Genomic DNA, 22625 nt, shown 5'->3' with positions numbered 1-22625 from the left:
AGGACATTGGTTAGGCCACTGTTGGAATATTGCGTGCAATTCTGGTCTCCTTCCTATCAGAAAGATGTTGTGAAACTTGAAAGGGTTCAGAAAAGATATACAAGGATGTTGCCAGGGTTGGAGGATTTGAGCTGTAGGGAGAGGCTGAACTGGCTGGGGCTGTTTTCCCTGGAGCGTTGGAGGCTGAGGAGTGACCTTACAGAGGTTTCAAAATTATGAGGGGCATGGATAGGGTAAACAGGCAAAGTCTTTTCCCTGGAGTCGGGGAGTCCAGAACTAGAGGGCATAGGTTTGGGGTGACAGGGGAAAGATATGAAAGAGACCTAAGGGGCAACTTTTTCACACAAAGGGTGGTACGTGTATGGAATGAGCTGCCAGAGGATGTGGTGGAGGCTGGTACAATTGCAACATTTAAGAGGCATTTGGATGGGTATATGAATAGGAAGGGTTTGGAGGGATATGGGCTGGGTGCTGGCAGGTGGGACTAGATTGGGTTGGATATCTGGTCGGCGCGGACGGGTTGGACCGAAGGGTCTGTTTCCATGCTGTACATCTCTATGACTCTAAGTCAGTCCTTAAAAACAAGAGCTTAGGTAATGTGAGGAAGAATAATAAATTAACTTATGTTAAGCATTGGTATACAGGAGGTATAATTTAATCTCACCTGATCAATGAAGTCTTTTTCAAGTTCATCATATTCCACATAGGTCTTGCAGCCACCCCACTTCTCATCTCTCAAAATAACGAACTCTGGAAGAAGAAAGTAGGTAAAACACAGTCATTTGTAGAACTGTCAAACAGAATCATTAGTTGAGTTCTGAACTTATGAATTCGGAGTAAGCAAGTTGATCCATCAAGTCTGCTCCATCATTCAATAAAATCGTTAATCTGATTTCTCCACTTTCTCCAACTACTCCTGAGAACCCTCCATCTCCTTGCTGATCCAAAAACGACTTCTGTATTAAAAATATTAAAGATTCTGCTTTCTTTGTTGTTTGACAGAGTACCAAAGACTCATGACTATCTGAAAAAAAGAATTCTTGTTTTGAATAGGTGATCCTTACTTTAAAAAAAATGACCCCTAGATCTAGATGGAAGTACGTTGACAATACCTGGGTAAGTTGCTCTGAGGATCTTTTATGTGCCAGTTAAGTGTATATGGAACGAGCTGCCAGAGGAAGTGATAGAGGGGAGTACAAAATTTAAAACATTTGGACAGATACATGGATAGGAAAGGTTTCGTGGGATGTGGGCCTGTGGTGAAACGGTTAAAAATTATGTCCCAATACATGTGTGAATCTAACCGGAATGGAGGTGTTGCTTAGTCCCGTGTGAATCTTATTACACACCTCCCTGTGTGAATCTTCTTATCTGTATGTAACCAGAATGGAATGTGTTTTTTAGCCTTGCTCTGCTGTTCACATGAATGTTTATATCTGGAAAAGAGTATATCAGCTGAAAAAGTCTCCAGTTCGGTGAGTCTGCTCCGGGGTTACGTTTAACCGCCGAGCGTGGGTTGTTGGCAACCGCTCTACAAGAACTGACGGCTCCCAGTTCCGGTAACATGTAGAGTGAGTATAAGCCAGACCCGTTGGTTGTGGCGACGCTGCGGGGAATAAAATGCCCATATTCTAGCAGACTCGCCTCTTGGTCGTTTGTTCTGTGTCAGACTACTCTCCTACGAACCTGACCTTGAGAATTTTTTAAAACAGGGCCAAACAGTTCAGTTTAGGAAACCTGGTTAGCAGATGTGAGTTGGGCTGAAGGGTCTGTTTCTGAGGTGCGCGACTCTAAAACCAAAAATCCCCTCTTGCTCTAAGCCCTAGCAAATGCAAGCTTAGCATGGCCAACATTTCCTTGTAAGATATCCCACTCATTCCAGATAGTAGTGTGGTAAATCTTCTCTTAAATGCTTCCAATACATTTACATAATTTCTTAAATAAGGAGACCAATATTATACACAATACTCAAATACGATCTCACCAATGCATTGTAAAATAGAAATATAACCTCCTTATCTTGTATTCAATTCACCTTGCAATAAATAACTTGTTAGATTTCCTAATTATTTGCTATACCTTTACACTAACTTTTTTCCAACTCATGCACTAGGACACTGCATTTCAGTATTCAGCAATCTCTCACCATTTAGATGATATGCTTAATTTTTAGTCTGCTTGACAAAACCAAAAATTTCACATTTTCCCACATTAGATTCCATTTGCCAGATATGCAAAAAAACCTGAAGATATTGAAGATCTGAAACAAAACAGAGTTAATGTTTCAAGTCCAATGACTTCACCAGAACTAATAGCAGTTTGGAAAAAGTGACAGTTATGCTGAAAACAAGGTTCGAGATGGGAGAAGTGAGCAGATAGATGGAGACGGATATGAAAGGAGCAGGCAAACAAAGGGCTTACTGACAGGCCAAACAGAAGAGATGCTGAATAAATGACAATGACAGCTGAGAGTAGGAGAGAATGGTTAAACTGTGCTAACTGCAATCCATGTAACGTGATAACATGCCTGAGGGTAGGTGAGAATGGGTTAGTTGTGCTAAAAGCAACCCATGTCACAACAGGACAGTGAGTGGGGGTGGTTAAAAAGAGTGGAAGGACAGAACAAGGCTCAAAAGTTATTGAGCTCGATGTGGAGTCCTAGAGACTGCAGGGTTCCTAAGCTGAAAATGAGATGCTGTTCTTTGAGCTTGCGCTGAGGTTTCCTGATTCCAAAGTCTTGAGGACTCAACATCAAGGTCAAGAATGCTGGAGCCTGATTCCATCCTGCCATGTTTTTTACCCACCCCAGACCCAGTCCTGTCATGTCATGACAGTCTATCCATTCGACTTTACTCTCAGCTGTCATTTTCACTGACTCGGTTTCTTTTCTGTCCTGCCCTATCAATAATACTCATGTTGGTCTTTTCTCTCTTTCTCTATGCTCTGTCTCTACTGGTCCAACCACTTTCCCCCTCAACCATTCTGCCTTTCGAGTTCGATCCCCCATTCGATAATGGCTGATTTGCTTCTCAACCCCTTTCTCCAGCCTTCTCCCCGTAATCCCTTAGCCCCTTACCAATCAAGAAACTATGTACACTCAATGCTTGGCCTCCACAACCTTTTGCAGCCATGAGTTCCATAGATTAACTACTCTCTGACTGAAGAAATTTCTCATCTCAGTTCTAAAAGGTGGTCCCTTCACTCTGAGGCTGTGCTGTTGGGTCCTAATCTCTCCTACCAGTGAAACATCTATGTACTTGGCCAAGCCAAACAGAGACACGCATGAGAATTCATAGAAGCATGGCATTCCAACCAGAACTATCAACAAGCACATTGATTTGGACCCCATTTACCAACCCCTGACAAAACGAACAGGAAATGGCATCAAAACAGGAAATGGCACCACCAACCCAAACATACAAATAGAAAGCAGGAAACATCAGCAGTGCTTTGACCGGAGGCTCACTGAAAATGTTACCTAGCATGGTGACGAAACATCTGAAAATGAACCTTCCAGCTCAGTGAGCAAACCTACATCCAGAACCTCAACCGGAGCTACGAATCTTCTCAAAGCTCACTAAGTGAAACAGCTTCTCCACGTCCACTCTATCCTGGCCTCTCAATATTCTCTAAGTTTTAATCAGATCCCCCTCATCCTTCTAAACACCGAGTACAGACCCAGACACCTCAACCACTCCTTATATGGTCAGCCCTACACACTTGGGATCATTCTTGTATTGCTTCTCTGGATCCCCCTCCAATGCCAGCACATCCTTCCTTAGATATGGGGCCCAAAACTGCTCACAATATTCCAATATGATCTAACCGGAGCCTTATACTGCCTCAGCAGTACATTTCTGTTCTTGTATTGTGGTCCACTTAAAACTAGCACTTAACCATGCATTTGCTTTCCTAACTGCCAATTGTACCTGCATGTTAACCTTACGAGAAATCCTAAACTAGGATTCCGAAGTCTCTTTGTACTTCAGATTTCTGAAGTCTTTCATGATTTAGAAAATAGTCTACACCTTTATTCTTCTTTCCAAAGTTCAAAATTTCATATTTTCCCTCATTGTATTCTCATCTGCCACTTCTTTGCCCACACTTAGCCAGTTCACTTCCTTCTGCAGCCTCCCCACTTCCTCAAGACTGCCTGTCCCTCCATCTATCTTTGCGTTATCTGTAAATTTAGCAATAATGCCCTTGTTTCCTTTGTTCACATCATTAAATGTACAATATGCATAGTTGGGGTCCCAACACAGATCTCATACAGTCAGAGTTACAGAGCATGGAAACAGACCCTTTGGTCCAAATCATCCATGCTGACCAGATATTCTCCATTAATCTAGTCCCATTTGCCAGCATTTGGCCCAAATACCTATAAATTCTACTTATATATATATCGATCTAGATGCCTTTTAAATAGTAATATTGCACTAGACTCCACCATCTCTATGGTTCCTTCCATCCATGCACCACCCTCTGCATGAAGAAATTGCCTCCTACGTCCCTTTTAAATCTTTCCCCTCACGTCTTAAACCTATGCCCTCTGGTTTGGGACTCCCCTACCCTGAGGAAAAGACCTTGGCTATTCATCCTATTCATGCCCCTCATGATTTTATAAAGCTCTATAAAGTCAACCCTCAGCCTCTGACACTCCAGGGAAAATACCCCCAGTCTTTTCATCTTCTCTCTATTGTTCAAACTCTCCAGTCCCAGCAACATCCTTGTAAATCTTTTCTGAACCCTTTCAAGTTTTGCAACACCTTTCCTATAGCAGGGAGACCAGAACTGAATGCAATACAAACAACCTCGATCATCCGAACATCAATTATCTGAATTTTGGATTATCCGAACAAGATCTCAAGGTCACGTAAAAATGTTATCCATTATCCAGCTATTCAAGGTTGTTCTGCATTCCGTAAGTAGCCTCACCAATGACCTGGACAGAAACTCCATTTTTAACTGGCTGCCACCCTGAGAAAGATCCCTTTATCCTATTCTCTGTTCCTGTCAGGTCATCAAATCCTCTATCCAGGCCAGTAACTTGTCCCCAACATGATGGGATCTGATCTTATTTAGCAGCCTCTTGTGTGGCACCTTGTCAAAGGCCTTCTGGAAATCCAAATAGATCTCATCCACTGTATCTCCTTTATGCAACTTGCTCGATAACTTCTCAAAGAATTCAAACAGCTCTGTCAGGGATATCCTCCATTTGATGAAGCAATGTTGACTCAGCCCTATTGTACCATGCACTTCCAAGTACTCTGTAATCACATCCATAAATTTTTACCAGCAATCAAGATCAGACAATCTGGCCTATACCTTTCAGTTCTCTGCTTCCTTCCTTCTTAAACTTGTTATGTTAGCCATTTTCCTGACTCCAGTGATTCCTGAAAGATCACCACTAAGGTCTCTACAATCTCCTCAGCTATCTCCTTCAGAACTCTGGGATATAGTCCATCTGGTCCAGGTAATTTATCTATCTTCAGATCTTTCAACTTCCCTATCAACTTCTCCTTAGTGATGGCCACTACACTCATCTCGGCCACCCGACTCTTTTGATGTTCTGGTATACTACCAGTGTCTTCAACTGTACGAATTGATGCAAAGTATCTATTCAGTTCATCTGCCACTTCTTTGTTTCCCACTTCTAACTCTCCAGTCTTGTTTTCCAGCTGTCCAATGTCCACACTGAGGCGAAAGTAAGGACTACAGATGTTGGAGATCAGAGTCAAGCGTGTGGTGCTGGAAAAGCACAGCAGGTCAAGCAGCATTCGAGGAGCATCAATGATGAAGGGCTTTTGCCCAAAACAGTGATTCTCTTGCTCCTCTAATGCTGCCTGACCTGCTGTGCTTTTCCAGCACCACACTCTCCACGTTGTTCACACTTGCCATGCCCTATCTTCTGTTATCTTAAATAAACTCTTACAATCTTCTTTTATACGACAAGCTAGCTTATCCTTATATTTCACCTTCTCCCCCTCCTTATTGCTTTTAATTATCTTCTGCAGGTTTTTTAAAGCTTTCTACTAATCTTCACCACAATGTCTTCTTTGTCTTTTGTGCTTTTTCTGATTTCCCTTGTCAGCCATGGATGCCTTGTCCTCCCCTTAATGTTTCTTCTTCCCTGGGATGTATTTCTACTGTTCCTCCTGAAGTACCCCCAGAAGCTCCTATCTTCAGCATACAGTCATTCATTCATATCGACAAGGGTTCTGTTCCTGATAAATCCCACAAATGATGAAATTCGCTGTGCAGAGCTCATTAAAAATAGGTTAAAAATGGATACACAAATAGTGACTCCTGCTGTTATTTATTTTTTGGGGCAAATTTGCAATACGTGATTTTGCAGATAGATAGGAATTACTGTATAACATTTTTTCCTACTCACTATCCATTCTGATGAAGAGTCATTGGATTCAAAACATTAACTCTGCTTTCTCTTCACATATGCTGCCCAATCTGCTGAGTTTCACCAGCGATTTCTGTTTTTGTCCATGAGTGACTAACTGGCCTCCGGCATAGCCGGGGGCTTCTGGGATATTCCCACACAAATAACTTTTAGGTTGTTGAAAAGAGATTTGCTGCTTAAGCTTCTCAGCTTTCACTCAGCAAAATAAAATGAATAGTGACAAATTCCAAACAATCACAACAATTTGTGTTACGGGATTATCAAGTCAATTCTGAGGCATTGCCATGCCAAGCTCCTACATCAATAAAAGAGGTGTAAGGCTTGAAAATATTCCTAAAATAAGTCCCCATGTACGAAGGTCTGCTGCTTCTAAATGAAAGTAAATGACTGATTATCATAAATTAATATAAATGTTCTATTCACACATGCGGAATAGTTCAGTAAGTACTGCACATTGAGGAATCACATCAAACGGATATTTCGCTTTGTTTTTGAATCTGTAGCCTTGGTTGAGTATAGTCTGTAATGAGCTTATTAGAAAGCAATGAAAGAACATGCTAATTTGATCAACTCACCGCGGATAGTGGTCTAAGTACCTGGCATCACACTGGCACTGAAATTAAAACACTATGTTCCTCACTTGTATAGTTAGAATGTCTTTTTAAACTGCTATTGAAATATGCTTCGCACATAGAATAACAGCAATGTAAAAAAGCTTGCTTATCTTGCATTCAAATTTGAAAATACTCTGCTTTTCCAGGTAAATCAGGAATGCTTCAGGTCTGAAAGTGACTGTCTTTGGCACATTTGCAAGTTTACACATTACAAAGCAAACAATATCTGATCAGGACAGTCACTGTCTTAAATAATAGCTTCCATTTCCTCCATTTCTGTATCTTGCAAAATGAGCCAACATTTACAGCATTACCTATACACTGCTGATCAGGCAAATCTTGTAGTACATGCTGCAATATGAAAGAGTATACTGATAGTAGCAGACAGCCCAAGTTGGAATTTTCAGAAATACATCAATCTCTACAGTGATCCTAACAATACTTCAAGTTTTGATAAATCAGTTTTATGCACGTTTATGATAGGAGTGTTTCAAAAGATGGAAACTAACCAAACATTGTAATTTTTTCCGAACTTATTGAGAGCAATAAGAAAAAAATTGTGTTCTTTATTCTCACCTCCATGTAAAGGAAACAAGACATGTTTCACAAAGGATAAAACACCATTGTTCTCCACATTTCCAGGTTCACAGAATGCCCGTTTCAGCTTCTTTTTAATGTCTTCCTTTTTGTCCAGCAAGTCAATTTTGGATTCCTGAAAGCAATAGTTAATGTGAACATCCAAAAGAGATTACCTGAAGAAAACTATTTACATATTTGAACATTTGTACTCAGTATTCTCTTGCCAGGGTTCCATCTCTCAACTTCACACCGAGGAGTACTATTAATTCTTTGAAAACATTACAACTCTCAAAGCACTTTAATCATCTGTTCCCATTAACAGGGCAATATCTGCTATGAAGCTGCCGCCTTTCAACAGTCAACTATCATATGAGATTGTTACCTACAGAGTAATTATCCGCATCAGTTTATTAAATGCGATACCAAATGATTTTAATACAAGCCTTACAACCTGATCTCTGATAAAATGAAACAGGTACTTCAAAATATTTGTGTTTCTTCTCTTCTCCAAGATTTTCAATATTTTAAGTGAAGAATGGAAACATTTTGTTTATTAACACACTTGGTTTTGTTTTTTAACAAGGTCTCAACTTTCCTCACACATACCAAACCACAGAATAAGGTTAGCTATTCAATGAAAAATATACATTTTCAATTGTATGGAAATGAAAAGTGATTTACAAAACCTGACTGACATGTACAACATGCTCCTATTCAAGAAAGCATCCCAAATGAATCATCAATTGGCCCTCGCTCCTTTATATCTGCTGCCATTACCCACCCTCTGCAAAATATCAACTCCTGTTTGCAAACTACCCCTCAAAACTAATCAAACTCATTTCCAACCTCCTTTTCCTTTGTGAAGTCCTTAAAAGTGTTTATGCCTCCCAAATATGTTATTTTGCTCAGAACTCCATTTTTGAATCCCTCCAACCAAGTTTTGAAATGGTTATTATCGAAGCCTTAAATGGTGTCCTTCTAAAGTCTTCGTCACACAGTCTTCGTCAAAGTTGGTGACCCAATCCTTCTCCAATACTACACCAGTCATAGAGTCAGAGATGTACATCACAGAAACAGACCCTTCGGTCCAACTCGTCCATGCTGACCAGGTATCCGAACCTAATCTAGTCCCATTTGCCAGCACTTGGCCCAAATCCCTCTACACTTCCTATTTGTATACCCATTCAGATGCCTTTTAAATATTGTAATTGTACCTGCCACCACCACTTCCTCCAGCAGCTCATTCCATTCACGCACCACCCTCTGCATGAAATGCTGCCCCATAGGTTCGTGGGTGGGAGCCCACAAACCTACCACCACACTGAAACAGCTCCTGATGAATTTAAAGGACCCCGTACTAACAACCAACACAACACACATCATATACAAAATACCGAGTCAGGACTGCATCAAAAATTACATTGGACAGATGGGCAGGAAACTAGCCACCAAGGATATATAAGCACCAACTAGCCACCAAAAGACATGACCAACTATCACCAATATCCATATACACAGATGAAGACAGACACCAGTTCGAATAGGATGATACATCCATCCTGGGACAGGCTAAAGAAAGATGCACGGAAATTCTAGAGGCCTGGCATTCAAACCAGAATTCCATTAACAAACACATCGATTTGGACCTCAGTTACCAACCTCTCAGAAACAGAACCGGAAGTGATATCACGCACCACAACAGACCAAGACAGATAAATAGCAATGAGACAGAACACCAGCGCTTCATCGGAGGCTCAGTGAGGATGTTAACTAGTATGGTGATGGAATGTCTGCAAACAAATCTACTAGCTCAGCGAGCAAACTTACAACCTGAGAGTTTTTTCACATATATGCTGATGACACCAGCTCTACCACTCCAACATTTCAACTCTCCACAGGACTTGAACCACAAACCTCATTCACATTTCTTGCTGCCAGGCTGTGTTCTGCTTGCTGATGGAACTGTACTGCAATTGCGTTCTTATAAATGAAAAATACATTCTATTGCACCACGTAGTTACTCACTTTCAGACCATAATATCCGTAAAACCATTAATTACACATGAAATGAAATTTATTAGTAAGTAATACCTCTTCAGAAGAGCTCATTTTCCCTCCAGTCAGACCTGGCACCATAGGGTTCATTAAGTGAATACGCTTGGCATACCCAAGAGCTGGAAGATACTGAATAAATTCAAAAATCATCAATATTACATACATATGCATTGTAGTTCAAGATTTTAAAGTTTTAGTGGTATGAAGAACAGCTAATTCAGAAGATGAACAGTTGAAAAACAAACAAGAACTAGGAAAATATTTCTTTTAAGAAAGACTTCAAAGGCATTTGTTATGCTAACACTGCATGCCCATTTTTGATTAGATATTGTTTTATCGTCGAAATGTTTCATGCAGTGCTTCACCCAATGGATTACTTTTGAACAGCAATGATCATTACGTCAGCTAGCAACAGCTACTCTGCTTTAACCATGTCCTACAGCGTAAGGTGATTAATTCAGCTACTCTTAAAAAAAAGTAAATAAAGTTTATTGCTGTAAAGATCCGCATTAAAGCTTTTAGGAAGTATACAGAATTGAAGACAGAAACATAGAAAAGGACCAGGTCACTTAGCCTTTGGAGCTTGTTTTACCATTCAGTATGATCATCCAACTGCTCTTGCTTTCAATCCATATTCTTTGATTCCTTTAGCCCCAAGAACTATACCTTTCTCCTTCATGGAAAACACTAAAATGTTTTTGCCTCAACTACTTTCCGTGACAGAAAAATTCCACTCTCTGGATGAAGAAATTTCTCCTCACCTCAGTTCTAAATGTACCTTCCTTCTATTCTTCGACTATTCTTCCTTGCCTAACTTGTATTCTTACACCATGACCCCTGGTTCTGGACCACCCGCGATCAGGAACATCCTTCCTGTGTTTACCCTGTCTAGTCCTGTTAACATTTCGTAGGTTTCTATCAGATGCTCCCTCATTCTTCTAAACTCCAGTGAATATACTCTTAACCAATCTTTGTTCATACATCAATCCTGCTACCCCAAGAATCAGACTGGTGAACCTTTGTTGCACTCTGTCCCTGGCCAGTACACTTTTTCCCAGATAAGGAGACCAAAACAGCATACAATATTCCAGGTGTGGCTTCGTTAATGGTTTGTATGATTGCAGCAAAGACATCCTGTACCAGAATCATCTTGCAATGAAGGCGAAAGTACCATTGCCTTCTTGACCCACCCACCACCCTGGTACAGCTCACACTTACTTTCAGCAACTCATATACAATGACATCTAAATCTCATTACACGCACCCCTTTCTCAATCTATTGCCATTCAGATAATAACCTGCCTTCCTGCTTTTGCTACCAAACATTTAGCCACATTATACTTCATCTGACATACATTTTCCCATTAAGTCAATTTGTCCAAATCACACTGAAGCATCTCTGCCTCCTTCCCACAGATCACATTCCCACCCAGCTGTGTGTCATCTGCAACTTGAAGATAGTATATTTATTTCTCCCATCTATATCATCAATATATATTGTGAATAGATTGGGTTCTAGCACTGAACACTGGCTGCCACTCGGAAAATGACCCGTTCATTCCTACTATTGTTGCCTGTTTACCCACCCGTTCCCTATCCATATACCACATTACCCCAAATCTTTTATAACAGACGTGATCATTTTCCCCATTACCAATATCAGGTTAGCCGGTAGATAATTCCCTGGTTTCTCTCTGCCTCCTTTTTTAAATAGTGGGGTTACATTAGTTATCCTCTAATGTGTACAAACGGTTCCAAAATGTATAGAATTTTGAAAGATAACCCCCAATATATCCACTCGATCTTGAGCTACTCTCTTAAGTACTCTGAGATGAGGATTATGGGGCCTTGGTTATTTATTGGCCTTTAATCCCAACTATTTGCCCAACAACATTTTTTTACCAATACTGATATCCTTCAGTTCCTCCCTCTTGCTAGACTGTGTTCCAACATCTTTGGCACGTTACTTGTGCGCTCCTTTGTGAAAGGAGAACGAAAATATGCATTTAATTAGTCTGCCATCTCTGCTTCCCATTAACTTCCCATTTCTGCTTGTAAGAAACCTACATTTGACTTCACTAATTTTCTTCTCTTCACATTTCTATAAAAGCATTTACAATCAGTTTGTTTGTTAACTTATACACTATTCTTTACCTCTGAATCAAACCCTTTGTTCTCTTTGGCTGAAATTTAAACTGCTCCCAATTCTCAGGTGTGTTACTCTTTTTGGACAATTTGTATTTCCTTTCCTTGGATCTACTACTATTCCTAAATTTCCCTGTTAGCCATGGTCAGTCCACCTTTTCCGTCTTGTTTCTGTGCCAGACAGGAATAAGGAATTCTTGTGGTTTCTCCTTGTCTGCCATTGTCTACCCACTGGTATTCCTTTGAGAGAATGTTCCCCAATTTAACACAGCCAGCTCACACATCACAATGTTGAAGTTTGCTTTATTTTGATTCAGGACACTAATTTCAGACTTAACTATACCACTCTCTATCATCAAGAATTTAATCATATTATGGTTACTTTTCCCCATGGGGTCTCACACAGCTACAGTGCCAGTTATTCTTTCATTATTATACAATACCTAGTCTAGGATAACCTGTCTGCTGGTTGGTTCCACAACATATTGATCCAGAAAACCATTTTGCGCACACTCAAGAAATTTACCCTCTACAGCATTGTTACTGATTGAATTTGCCCAAACCATATGCAGATTAAAGTCACACACAATTACATCTGTACCTGTAAACTGCACCTGATGTGAGACGACGTCATCTCAATCACAATACACTCTAATCAACGAACTGGTTTCATAGCAGACTAAATTATGATCATTTCAAATTTATGCTTACATGATTCTTTGCTTCAACTGCGAAAGTATCCTTGATCTGATTGCTGCACACTGGAATTTATACATTATCAAAATGAATGCAAATTGGAAGAATATTAAAAAGGACAATAAACACTTCTGAAAAGGCATATTTTGGAAGGGGAAAACTATGCAAAAATGTCCTGGCAGACAGCACTAAGTATGCCATTTTAAAATTAAATGCAGTGTCTGAACTTAAAGACTCACAGCCCAAGAAAACACACTTTAAATTTCTTAAACTAGAAATACACATTTCTTCAACATGTCTCATCTTCCATTCAGAAACACAGTGCCCTGCCCAAAAAAACGTTAGGCTTTTATTTAAGAATTTGCTTTTAACCTCAAACACAACATGAAGCAATACCCTGGATGTGAAGCCCCATGCAACTTTTATTTTGGAGATAGTAAGATGTTATTTTTAAAATGCAGCTAGGTTCTGACCTAATATTTAAATTCATTGCTTTGGACGTTTTGACCAGCTCATGTATAGTCAATTTGAGAAGGTACAAACTTTACCTTTTCTGCAAATGTGAATATTTTCCTCTGATCAATCCCACCAAACTGTGCATCGACCTTCAAGTATTCTTCATCCAAGGCCTAAAAAAAAAGTAGGAAAAAAGTAGATTTAAAAAACAAACCCTAACCCACTGGAAGTAAATTTTAAAAACTTTGGTTAAACTGTGTCTGTATTACAATTACACCTTACAGTACAACAAGTCCACACTTACCAAAAGTTCTAGTTACATTCCTGAAAATTGTGACTTCAAGTGAAACAACTCGGGGCAGCACGGTGGCTCAGTGGTTAGCACTGTTGCCTCACTGCGCCAGGGACCTGGGTTCAATTTCACCCTCGGGTGATTGTCTGTGTGGAGTTTGCACATTTTCCCCGTGTCTGCGTGGGTTTCCTCAGGGTGCTCCGGTTTCCTCCCACAGTCTAAAGATGTGCAGGTCAGGTGAATTGGCCATGCTAAATTGCCCATGCTAAATTGCCCGTAGTGTTAGGTGCATTAATCAGAGGGAAAATGGGTCTGGATGGGTTACTCTTCAGAAGGTCGGTGTGGACTTGTTGGGCTTGTTTCCATCCTGTAGGGAATCTAATCTAAAAACTTTAATTGAATCACAGACTCCCACTGGAATCAATGTTACAATCAGAGAGAAACACCTTTGGATGTTTTTTGCCAGAAAAAAAAAGGACAAATTGAAATACTGCACCATACATGCACAACACTCTGTTCTCCAAGATGCAATAGCTTGAAATAAAACATGACTAAATAGAAGAGTACAGGTAGTTCTCCCATAATGCCGTAGTTGCATTCCAACGAAACTTCGCTTGACAGTAAATTGCTAAATAGAAATAATGGGGCCAAACAGAAAAGTGGGATTAGGGGCAGACCACCAAAAAATATCACTCACAATCGCTCAAAAATCATCCAAAAGTCTAACGCAAAGTATAGCACAGCCTGAATAAAGGTTGAAATCATAATTATTAACAAAAGTGAATTTACCACAGGTCGTTTAAAAAATGTAAAAAACCTGCTCTCTGTCCAGTACATCTCTCAGAAAGCTGCTCTGCTGGCAGCTGACATTGTGCAATCGCAGAATGGTACGAAGATCGACAACCACATTGCGCATGCGCAGGACAGTGCAGACACTGGCACATGTGCAGACTGGCGCGGACATCAGTGCATGCATAGAACGAAGCTTGCTAACTGATCACCAATGGAATCGTGTTATTGCCAATGGAACTAAGCGTTCTTGAAAATACCATTTCCTAATTCTTCAGCGACGTTATAGCCAAATCACACTGCCGAAACACGTGTTATCCCAGAACTACCTGTACACTCGTATGATATAGTATTGTCAAAAATATGCACCTGCTTTTAACTTAACTAGGCTTCACCTAGTGACAGAAGTTAATTTATGGAGTAAGTCGCAAGATTTCTGCACAAGCCAATATCGGCCACAAGATGGAGCCATTCACTAAGTTAAAAAGTGCTGGAGAAACCGAGCAAGTCTGGCAGCTTCTGTGGAAAGCAAGAATACTTTATGACTCTTTCGTATCGCATTCAATGTATGCAAAATGTTAACATCTCTCTCCATAGTTGTTGCCATCACCTGCTTAGATCTCAAACATCGTTTTCATATTAAGTCAGTGTGAGTTCACAAGTCAGGAAAAAGAAACAATTTAAATGGCAAAAGGATTAGCCTAAACTAAGGACAGAGGAGCAAGGTTGAGGTTCCATGCTTGGAGGCAAGACCAGGACAGGGTAGGGGGAGGCAATGCCAGAGGGATTTAAACTAGGGATCTGGCTAAAAAAAAATTAACCAAGACATTTTAAAGTAAGGACTTGCTGTACATAAAGAACAGATACATGAAATCAGCTCCTTGTTCATTAATTTTGGATTAGTGGTGCTGGAAGAGCACAGCAGTTCAGGCAGCATCCGAGGAGCAGCAAAATCGACGTTTCAGGAAAAAGCTATCCTTGTTCATTAAATTCATCACATTATTAGAAGTACTATTAAACACTTCCTTACGTAAAAGTAGCATTTTAGAATTTAGACACCAACAATACATTTTTAAACATAGAATGGGGAATTGGAAATTTACAATACAAACAAATTGAGGATAATAAAACACAAAATTCTACTAAAGTAAAACTCAAATTGTTTATAACCATCATTTGAACATTTGTCTATTACTCAGTCCTCATATTTAATAACTTGAAATCCTAGTCAATAAATTGATAATGGATTGGTAATACAGATTACATTTCCCGTGCTGACCTGTAATCCAGGATACAGGAGACCACTGAGGAGTGGATGGTCCACTTGTTTAACTACCTCAGCACCAGCCTTTTTGGCATCATGCTGAGTCACCACAGATGATAATTTGTAAACATCCAAAGTGTATTCCCTGTAAACACACAAATTGATGAATTTCCATCCTACATGTATTCAGGTTACATGATCAGAGAGTTAGTATTAAACTCTTACCTGCTTAACTGATAATTAGTTCCCTTTACAAATCTGAGTTTTTCTATTGGCACACCTATACTTTCAAGCATTGCTTTTATGACATGTTCATAATACTGCGTCCTCAGTTCCAGCAATTCCCAGGGAGCTTTCATGTTGTCCAAATAGGCATGCAAATCAGCAAACAGAATAGTTACCTGGAGTGCAATGGACATGATATTAAAAGTATTCATTGTTTGATCAATGACTGATAACAATTTCCATTACATCTGGGAATCCTAGATATAGCTTCCTTATAAAACACAGAAACAGAAATACAATAAATATAGAAAATTAAATAAATTGTCCTTCTACCACTCTCAACTTCTTCCCTGCCTCCATGTTGTCAGGATATTTATCACAAGTACAGTGCCACATAAGCAGAAATTTCCATCACTTAAACCTTTGGAAGCTAAACCCAAAGAGTAGAATATTCCCCTTCCTGGAGATGGTGTGAAGGGTAAATAACTTGGCCCGATACTTCCCACCCTTTTCACTACCTCACTAACTAAGCTCTGGATGAGGAGATCCATTGTGGGCATTCCCAATTTAACACCAATTAGAGCTGTAAAATGGTCAATTAAATACTACCTCCAAAATACCTACTTTCTGGGCATGTGGCAATTTTCCTGACAGTTATTTGTTTGGAATGGGGAGATGAAATAGAGAAAGAGAGAGAAAAGCTCTTGGCCTCTAACTGGCTGAGAGATTCTGCTGACAATAGGAAAGTTTTGGAAGGCCTATGATAGGCCTCTTAATGAAGTGGCGTTAGGTGGAGTTCTCTCGGCAGTGGGATTAGCCTTTTAGTTGCAACCTAATATGTATGCCTCCAAATTGACTACAGTCAGAGAAACAGCATGAAAACAGGCCCTTCAGTCCAACCAGTCCACATCGACCATGTTCTCAAATTAAATTAGTTCAACATCCCTCCAAAACTTTCCTATTTACAAACTTAACCAAATGTCTTTTAAAAGCTCTAACTGTACCTGCATCCACCACTTTCATTGGTAGCTCATTCCCCACACACAAACCAACTGTATAAAAACATTACACCTCACAAGCTTTTTTAAAGCTTTCTCCTTTCACCTTTAAAATATGCCCCTGGTTTTGAACTCCTCCAGCCTAGGGAAAATACCCTTGCTTTCCCCTTATCTATGCCCCTCATGATTTTATAAACATCAATAAGGTCATCCCTCAACCTCCTATTCCCCATTGAATAAAGTCCCAGCCTTTCCAGTCTTTGTTTATAACTTAAACCCTCCATTCCTAGCAACATCCTGTTAAATATTTTCTGCATCCTCTCCAGTTTAATAAAGGTAAGTGCATTAAATGCCTTCGTAACCATCCTGCTACAAGTCCTTTTGTGGCTCAGACTAACCTAAGAGCTAAATTAATGAGGTGACTTTCAGTTGTGTCTTGCTGTTAAGTCACCAAATCTGTGAAAATCAATCTCTACCTCACATCCAGCTTTTAGGAAGTCAGCAATCTTAGACATTGGCACAAAGTATGCCACATGAGGTTTCCCAGTGGTAGCTGTCCCCCAGTAGACACGCAAGTCCCGTTCCTCCAGAATTGAACACAGCTTATCCTCACCAAGGATCTCCTGCAAAAAGATAAAGAAAAGTTTGTTTGTTTTGTTCATGTCCATGTAGACTTAGAAAAACTTTAAAAAAATAAAATTAGTTTTTGTTTCCTGGTGTAAATGATATCTTAGGACATGAGGGAAATTTGAGATCGCAGCACGTTCTTGTTTCCTGACACTTTGCAAATTGCTCGAGACCTTCAATCAGAGGACATTTCAAGAAAATGATTAGTACTTCTTTTAAGCACGTAAGGAAGATAATGGGAAACAATGCCACGTATTCTCTTCTCTACCCATACTGCCCTTGAAGTTAAAAACGGGAAGCACCTCTGAATAACTAGGTTAGGTGGATTGGTCGTGCTAAATTGCCTACAGCGTCCAGGGATGTGTAGGTTAGGTGAATTAGCCACGATTTGCAGGATTACAGAGACAGGGTGGGAGGGGTGAAGGAATCTGGGTGGGATTCGATATGGACTTGATGGGCCGAATTGCCTGCTTCCACACAGTAGGGATTCTATGATGCTATGAACCAGTGGGCAGTCTCAGAATAAGGGATAAGACAGTTAGGACTGAGGAAGACTTTTCTCCACTTAAAGATCAGTGAATCATTGGAATTATTAAGCCTAGAAGGCTGGAGAAGTTCAGACATTAACCAGAAATGCCAATGTTGAAATGGACCGGTGTTGCATGTTGGAACCATACAAAAATACCTATGGAGCTGACTCCAAGTCTGGAACAACCCTGGAAATTGCAACGTTCAATTGGTAATCAAACAGCACCTGGAACCCTCTGAAATGTTAGTGAGAAGTTTTAGAAGGTTCTAAATCGTAATCAAATTGTTACATAGTAAAGCTTAAAAGATTTAAAAACTTGCGGCACAGTGGCTCAGTGGTTAGCACTGCTGCCTCATACCACCAGCGTCCCAGGTTCGATTCCAGCCTCGGGTGAGTTTGCACATTCTCCCAGTGTCTGCATGGGTTTCCTCCCACAGTCCAAAGATGTGCAGGTTAGGTGAACTGGCCATACTAAATTGCCCATAGTGTTAGGTGCATTAGTCAGAGTGAAATGGGTCAGGGTGGGTTCCTCTTTGGAGGGCCGGTGTGGACTGGCTGGGCTGAAGGGCCTGTTTCCACATGGCATGGAATCTCATCACATCTGCTCTGAGGGGGGGAATCCAAGATGGTGGCGATCTGATAGAACTACTGTGCAGGTGCGCTGGACCAAACCCAAAATAGGTGGGTATTCACCAGCCCCCCCCCACCGCTAGTCATTCATAAAAAAAAGTTTGTTAAAATAACACAAAGTACCTAGAACCTTTTAAATTCGGATTCTGAAGATCTGGGAAAAAGATGAAGTCTAATAAAGGAAAGGGGGCAAAAGGATCTCAGCAATCAGGGTACTCCCCTACAGTCCAGTAGGCACCCACAATAACGGTGCCAACTCCCGCGGTGGCGCCTTTAAACCTGTTGGACCAGCAGAATATAGTCTCAGAGTTTGCCAAACTCCGAGAGAGAAGTGACTCGGCACTGGAACTGATCTCTATCATTCTAAAAATGCATAAGCAGGAGATCCAAGCATTGGATCAACGTGTTGAGGCAGTTGAGCAGAGGACCGCGGAGGGACGGATTGAACACTGAAAGACCAGGTTTGCGCCCTATTGGACCAGATCGATGACCTTGGGAAGAGAGGTCAGAGGAAGAGCTTACGAATTGTTTGGGTCACAGAGCTCGAGGAAGGTGAGAGCCTGGTTAACTTCCTGGAACAGTGGCTCCCACAGCTTCTGGGGCTGGAGGTCGATTCGGGGGCCGGGTGTGTGTGGAGCAGGCCCAATGGATCGCGATGCACAGGTCCAGGTCGGATAAGTACCCTGCCCAGTCCTAGCGCGACTCCAGGGTTATGTCAGTCGCTTGAGGCGGGAATTGAACCCGGGTCTCAGGCGCTGTGAGGCAGCAGTGCTAACCACTGTGCCACCGTGCCGAGAAGCAACTGATAACAGAAGCCTCCAGAAGGCTGGGAAGAGATTCACGAGCCCTGGTGTATACAGGGTCAAAAATTACATTCTTTCACGATTTCTCTGGGGCCATATTAAAAAAGTGCAAGTCTTTTGATGAAGTCAAGAAGAAATTGAGACTTGACTATGCAATACTCTTTGAAGTACCCGGCAGTACTGTGCTTTAATCATGGAGGGTTTGTTTATAAATTTGACTCAGCAGAAAAAGCAAGGAATATTTTGGACCCTTTGAAATAAGTGATCCGGGTCAGGGAACAAAAAACAAAGACAATTAAAGCCAATGGTGAGGAGTGGTTATTTTTCTTTTATGGAAAATGAATGGGGTCGATGTATGGAGAGGATGGGGTGGGGGCCCACTGTTAATTGGGGAGAAAGTGAGGTCTGCAGATGCTGGAGGATCAGAGATGGAAATGTGTTGCTGGAAAAGCGCAGCAGGTCAGGCAGCATCTAGGGAACAGGAGAATCGACGTTTCGGGCATTAGCCCTTCCTGAAGAAGGGCTAATGCCCGAAACGTCGATTCTCCTGTTCCCTAGATGCTGCCTGACCTGCTGCCCACTGTTAATTCCCATGTCTGTAAATAGTATGTTTTCTTTGTCTTGGTGTTGCTTAGGTCTGGGGCACGGCCATGGCTGGAAGGAGTTAGGATGGCCGTAAGGTTTGGGATGAATGCTCCCTATGGGCAGTGGGGGAAATCTCCAGAGATTTGTTGTTTACCATGTTTGTTTGGTCATCTTAAGCATAGTGGTTAGTTTTTTAGTTCTAGTAATATTTGTAGGGATAGTTTTTTAGATCTTATGAATTCTGTGCTTTTCCCACTCGATGTGCCATGAATAAGCTTCTTCCTTTCGGGGGACCGCAGGCTGCTGTGCCCAGTCATGGCTAGTGGTTCATTTAGATGGTGCACCTGGAATATAAAAGGGAGCCATTCTCCGAGTAAAAGAAAGAAGGTGCTCTCAAACCTGAGAAAGGGAAGGGTTGACATTGCTCTGCTGCAGGAAACACACTTAACTGACAGAGAATATTTGAAGCTGCAGCAGGGAATGTTTGGCAGGATATTCATCTCCTCTTTCAACTCAGAGGGTAGAGGAATGGTCATGCTAGTACAAAGGAACCTCCTATTCCCGACAGTAGAACACACCAAGGATGAATACGGGCGGCTCATCATTCTCAAAGCCTTAATACATGGAGAAGAGAACGGCAACCTGAACGTCTATTGCCCCCGGCGCACTCCCTTAAATTCTTAACTGACACCATCTCTAAATTAATGGCTCTTGGGGTGTGCTGTATGATTATAGGAGACTTTTAAGCGTCCCCGAAGTGGACAGGGTACCAAGGGGTCTCTCGGGTATCTCCCTGCAATCTAGACTTGTGTGGGGAGTTAGGGTTGGTGGATGTGTGAAGACGTCTTTACCCTCATGGTACGGATTTTACCTTCCACTGCAACCCGCTCAAGTACCACATGAGAATTGATATGTTCTTTGCTCCATTGGTCTGTTTGGATTTGGTGTTATCCTGCAGGATTGGGAACATAGCTATCTCGGACCATTCAGCAGCGTACTTGGATGTCAAGATTAGGGGCAATGGAATAGACACACAACACCAGCACATGGATCCATTTCTTTTGAAGGATAGTAAATTTATAGAGTACCTCACAAGGGAGTTCGGGACCTTCTGGAACATCAAATCGGGTACGGCCTGTAATTAGTCGGTGCTTTGGGAGACCTTCAAGGCGTACTTAAGGGGTTTGATTATCTCATATTCAGCAGCCAGGAATAGGCAAAGGCAGAGAAGAGCGCAGCAACGGATGCTTGAGGCCTGGCTAAAAGCAGCCAAGTCAGCATATTTTGACAGACCATCTGTAGTCAAGGTGCAGAGGTTCATGGCCCTCCGGGCAGCTCCGAATTCAGTGCTTATGCAGGCAGCCAGGAGAGAGGTCTCCTTTGTGAAGCAAAGGTTATTTGAATACTGGGATAAGCCAGGTAGATATCTGGCTAGGAGGAAAAATGCTCCACATTCCATTGTGTCCATTAGGGAGAGAACTGGTACGATCACTCATGTTGAAAAAGATTAATATCATATTTTGGAAATTTTATGCCGAGTTATACCAGTCAGAGGGCTGTGAGGATGGGATGGCAAGAATGGAATCCTTTTTCGAGAACTTGGACCTCCTCGGTCTAACCACAGAGCAAGCCTCCTTTTAAATGCACCCTTCAAAACACAGGCAGTAAGACAGGTCCAAAGTGGCTAAGTACCCAGCCCAGACGGTTTCCGAAGGAGTTCTACAAGGAATTCATAAACATATTGGCTGATGGATTATGGATAATCACTCATATAACCAGGACTGCCCTCTCTTAGAGAGGCCATTATCTCCCTCATTTTAAAGAAAGGAAAAGACCCTGATGGCTGTGTCTTGTATAGACCTATCTGTATAGACCTAACGCGTTGCCCACTATTATAAAAGACGACCAGACAGGCTTCATTAAGGGCCGTAGCTCTTCCAATAACATTAGGGGGGTGTTGAATATAGTGCAGGTATGCCAGTAGAGATTATTTCTGCGTTTGGTGGTCTCCTTGGATGCAGAAAAGATGTTTATTTGGGTAGAGTGGCCGTATCTTTTAGGTGTCCTAGAACACTTTGGTCGGGGGGGGGGGTTCACTAGGTGGGTGGTAGCGTTACATAGCAACCTCAAAGTGGCAATTCTTGCAAACGGTATTAAATTGGATAACTTTAGAATTGGAAATGGCAGCCGACAACAGTGTCCTCTCTCGCCGCTGTTATTTACCTTAATAATTGAATCATTGCAAAGGCCATTCAGAAGGACCCTGAAATAGTTGCGCCAAAGGTAGGAATGGGGGAGCACAAAATTACTCTCTATGCTGATGACGTCCTCCTATTTTTGGCTAACCCAGAAAAATCCGTACTCTGGCTAATACAAAAAAATTAAATCTTCTCAGGATATAGCATAAACTTTACAGAGTCAGAAGCAATGCCTGTGGGGGGCTTGGTGGGAGTGCCTGACCTGGAGGATGGAACACAGTTTCCCTTTTGATGGTTGTAAAAAGTTTGCTTTATCTGGGTATTTTTATTACTCCCATTTTCCATCAGCTGTACAGAGCGAACTTTGTGCAATTGTTTGATCGGATAAAACAGGATCTGCAGTGGTGGGAAGGTTAGGCCGAATAGCCTTGATTAAAATGAATGTTCTTCCTGGTCCAGAACAGACTTGTTTTCTATTTAATCAGATTCTAGTTTCGCTACCAATGCAATGGTTTGAACATTGCTTATTAAGGTAATTTACTTATAAACATTTTTCCCACTTTTGCAGTCTATTTTCTTAGTCACCTCACAACTTAGTTAGCAGTTTACTAGCTAGAAACATGAAAATTCACAACAGATCAGTTTTCACAACTTCACCATATTGTAGAAGGTTATTTAGGCCTAATTCCACAGATTTCACCATTCAACTGGCTCATAAAAGCTTC

At 41.3% G+C, this 22625-nt stretch overlaps 1 protein-coding gene across 1 annotated transcript in view; it reads right to left on the bottom strand.

The window, feature by feature from the left end:
• yars1 (tyrosyl-tRNA synthetase 1) overlaps positions 1 to 22625 on the bottom strand; it is a 42357-nt gene that overhangs the window by 16617 nt on the left and 3115 nt on the right. Inside the window, exons 3-9 of the mRNA XM_043717633.1 lie at positions 17005 to 17151; positions 15531 to 15706; positions 15321 to 15450; positions 13053 to 13133; positions 9700 to 9792; positions 7606 to 7741; positions 665 to 750 (exon numbers count right to left, since the gene is read on the bottom strand). Of these exons, the coding sequence (XP_043573568.1) occupies positions 665 to 750; positions 7606 to 7741; positions 9700 to 9792; positions 13053 to 13133; positions 15321 to 15450; positions 15531 to 15706; positions 17005 to 17151 (849 nt within the window). The remainder of the gene's footprint in view (positions 1 to 664; positions 751 to 7605; positions 7742 to 9699; positions 9793 to 13052; positions 13134 to 15320; positions 15451 to 15530; positions 15707 to 17004; positions 17152 to 22625) is intronic.

The sequence above is a fragment of the Chiloscyllium plagiosum genome, chromosome 27 (genome assembly GCF_004010195.1).
Source record: "Chiloscyllium plagiosum isolate BGI_BamShark_2017 chromosome 27, ASM401019v2, whole genome shotgun sequence".
Taxonomy (NCBI): Eukaryota; Metazoa; Chordata; class Chondrichthyes; order Orectolobiformes; family Hemiscylliidae; genus Chiloscyllium; species Chiloscyllium plagiosum.
This window is presented reverse-complemented; position numbering and strand designations above follow the sequence as displayed.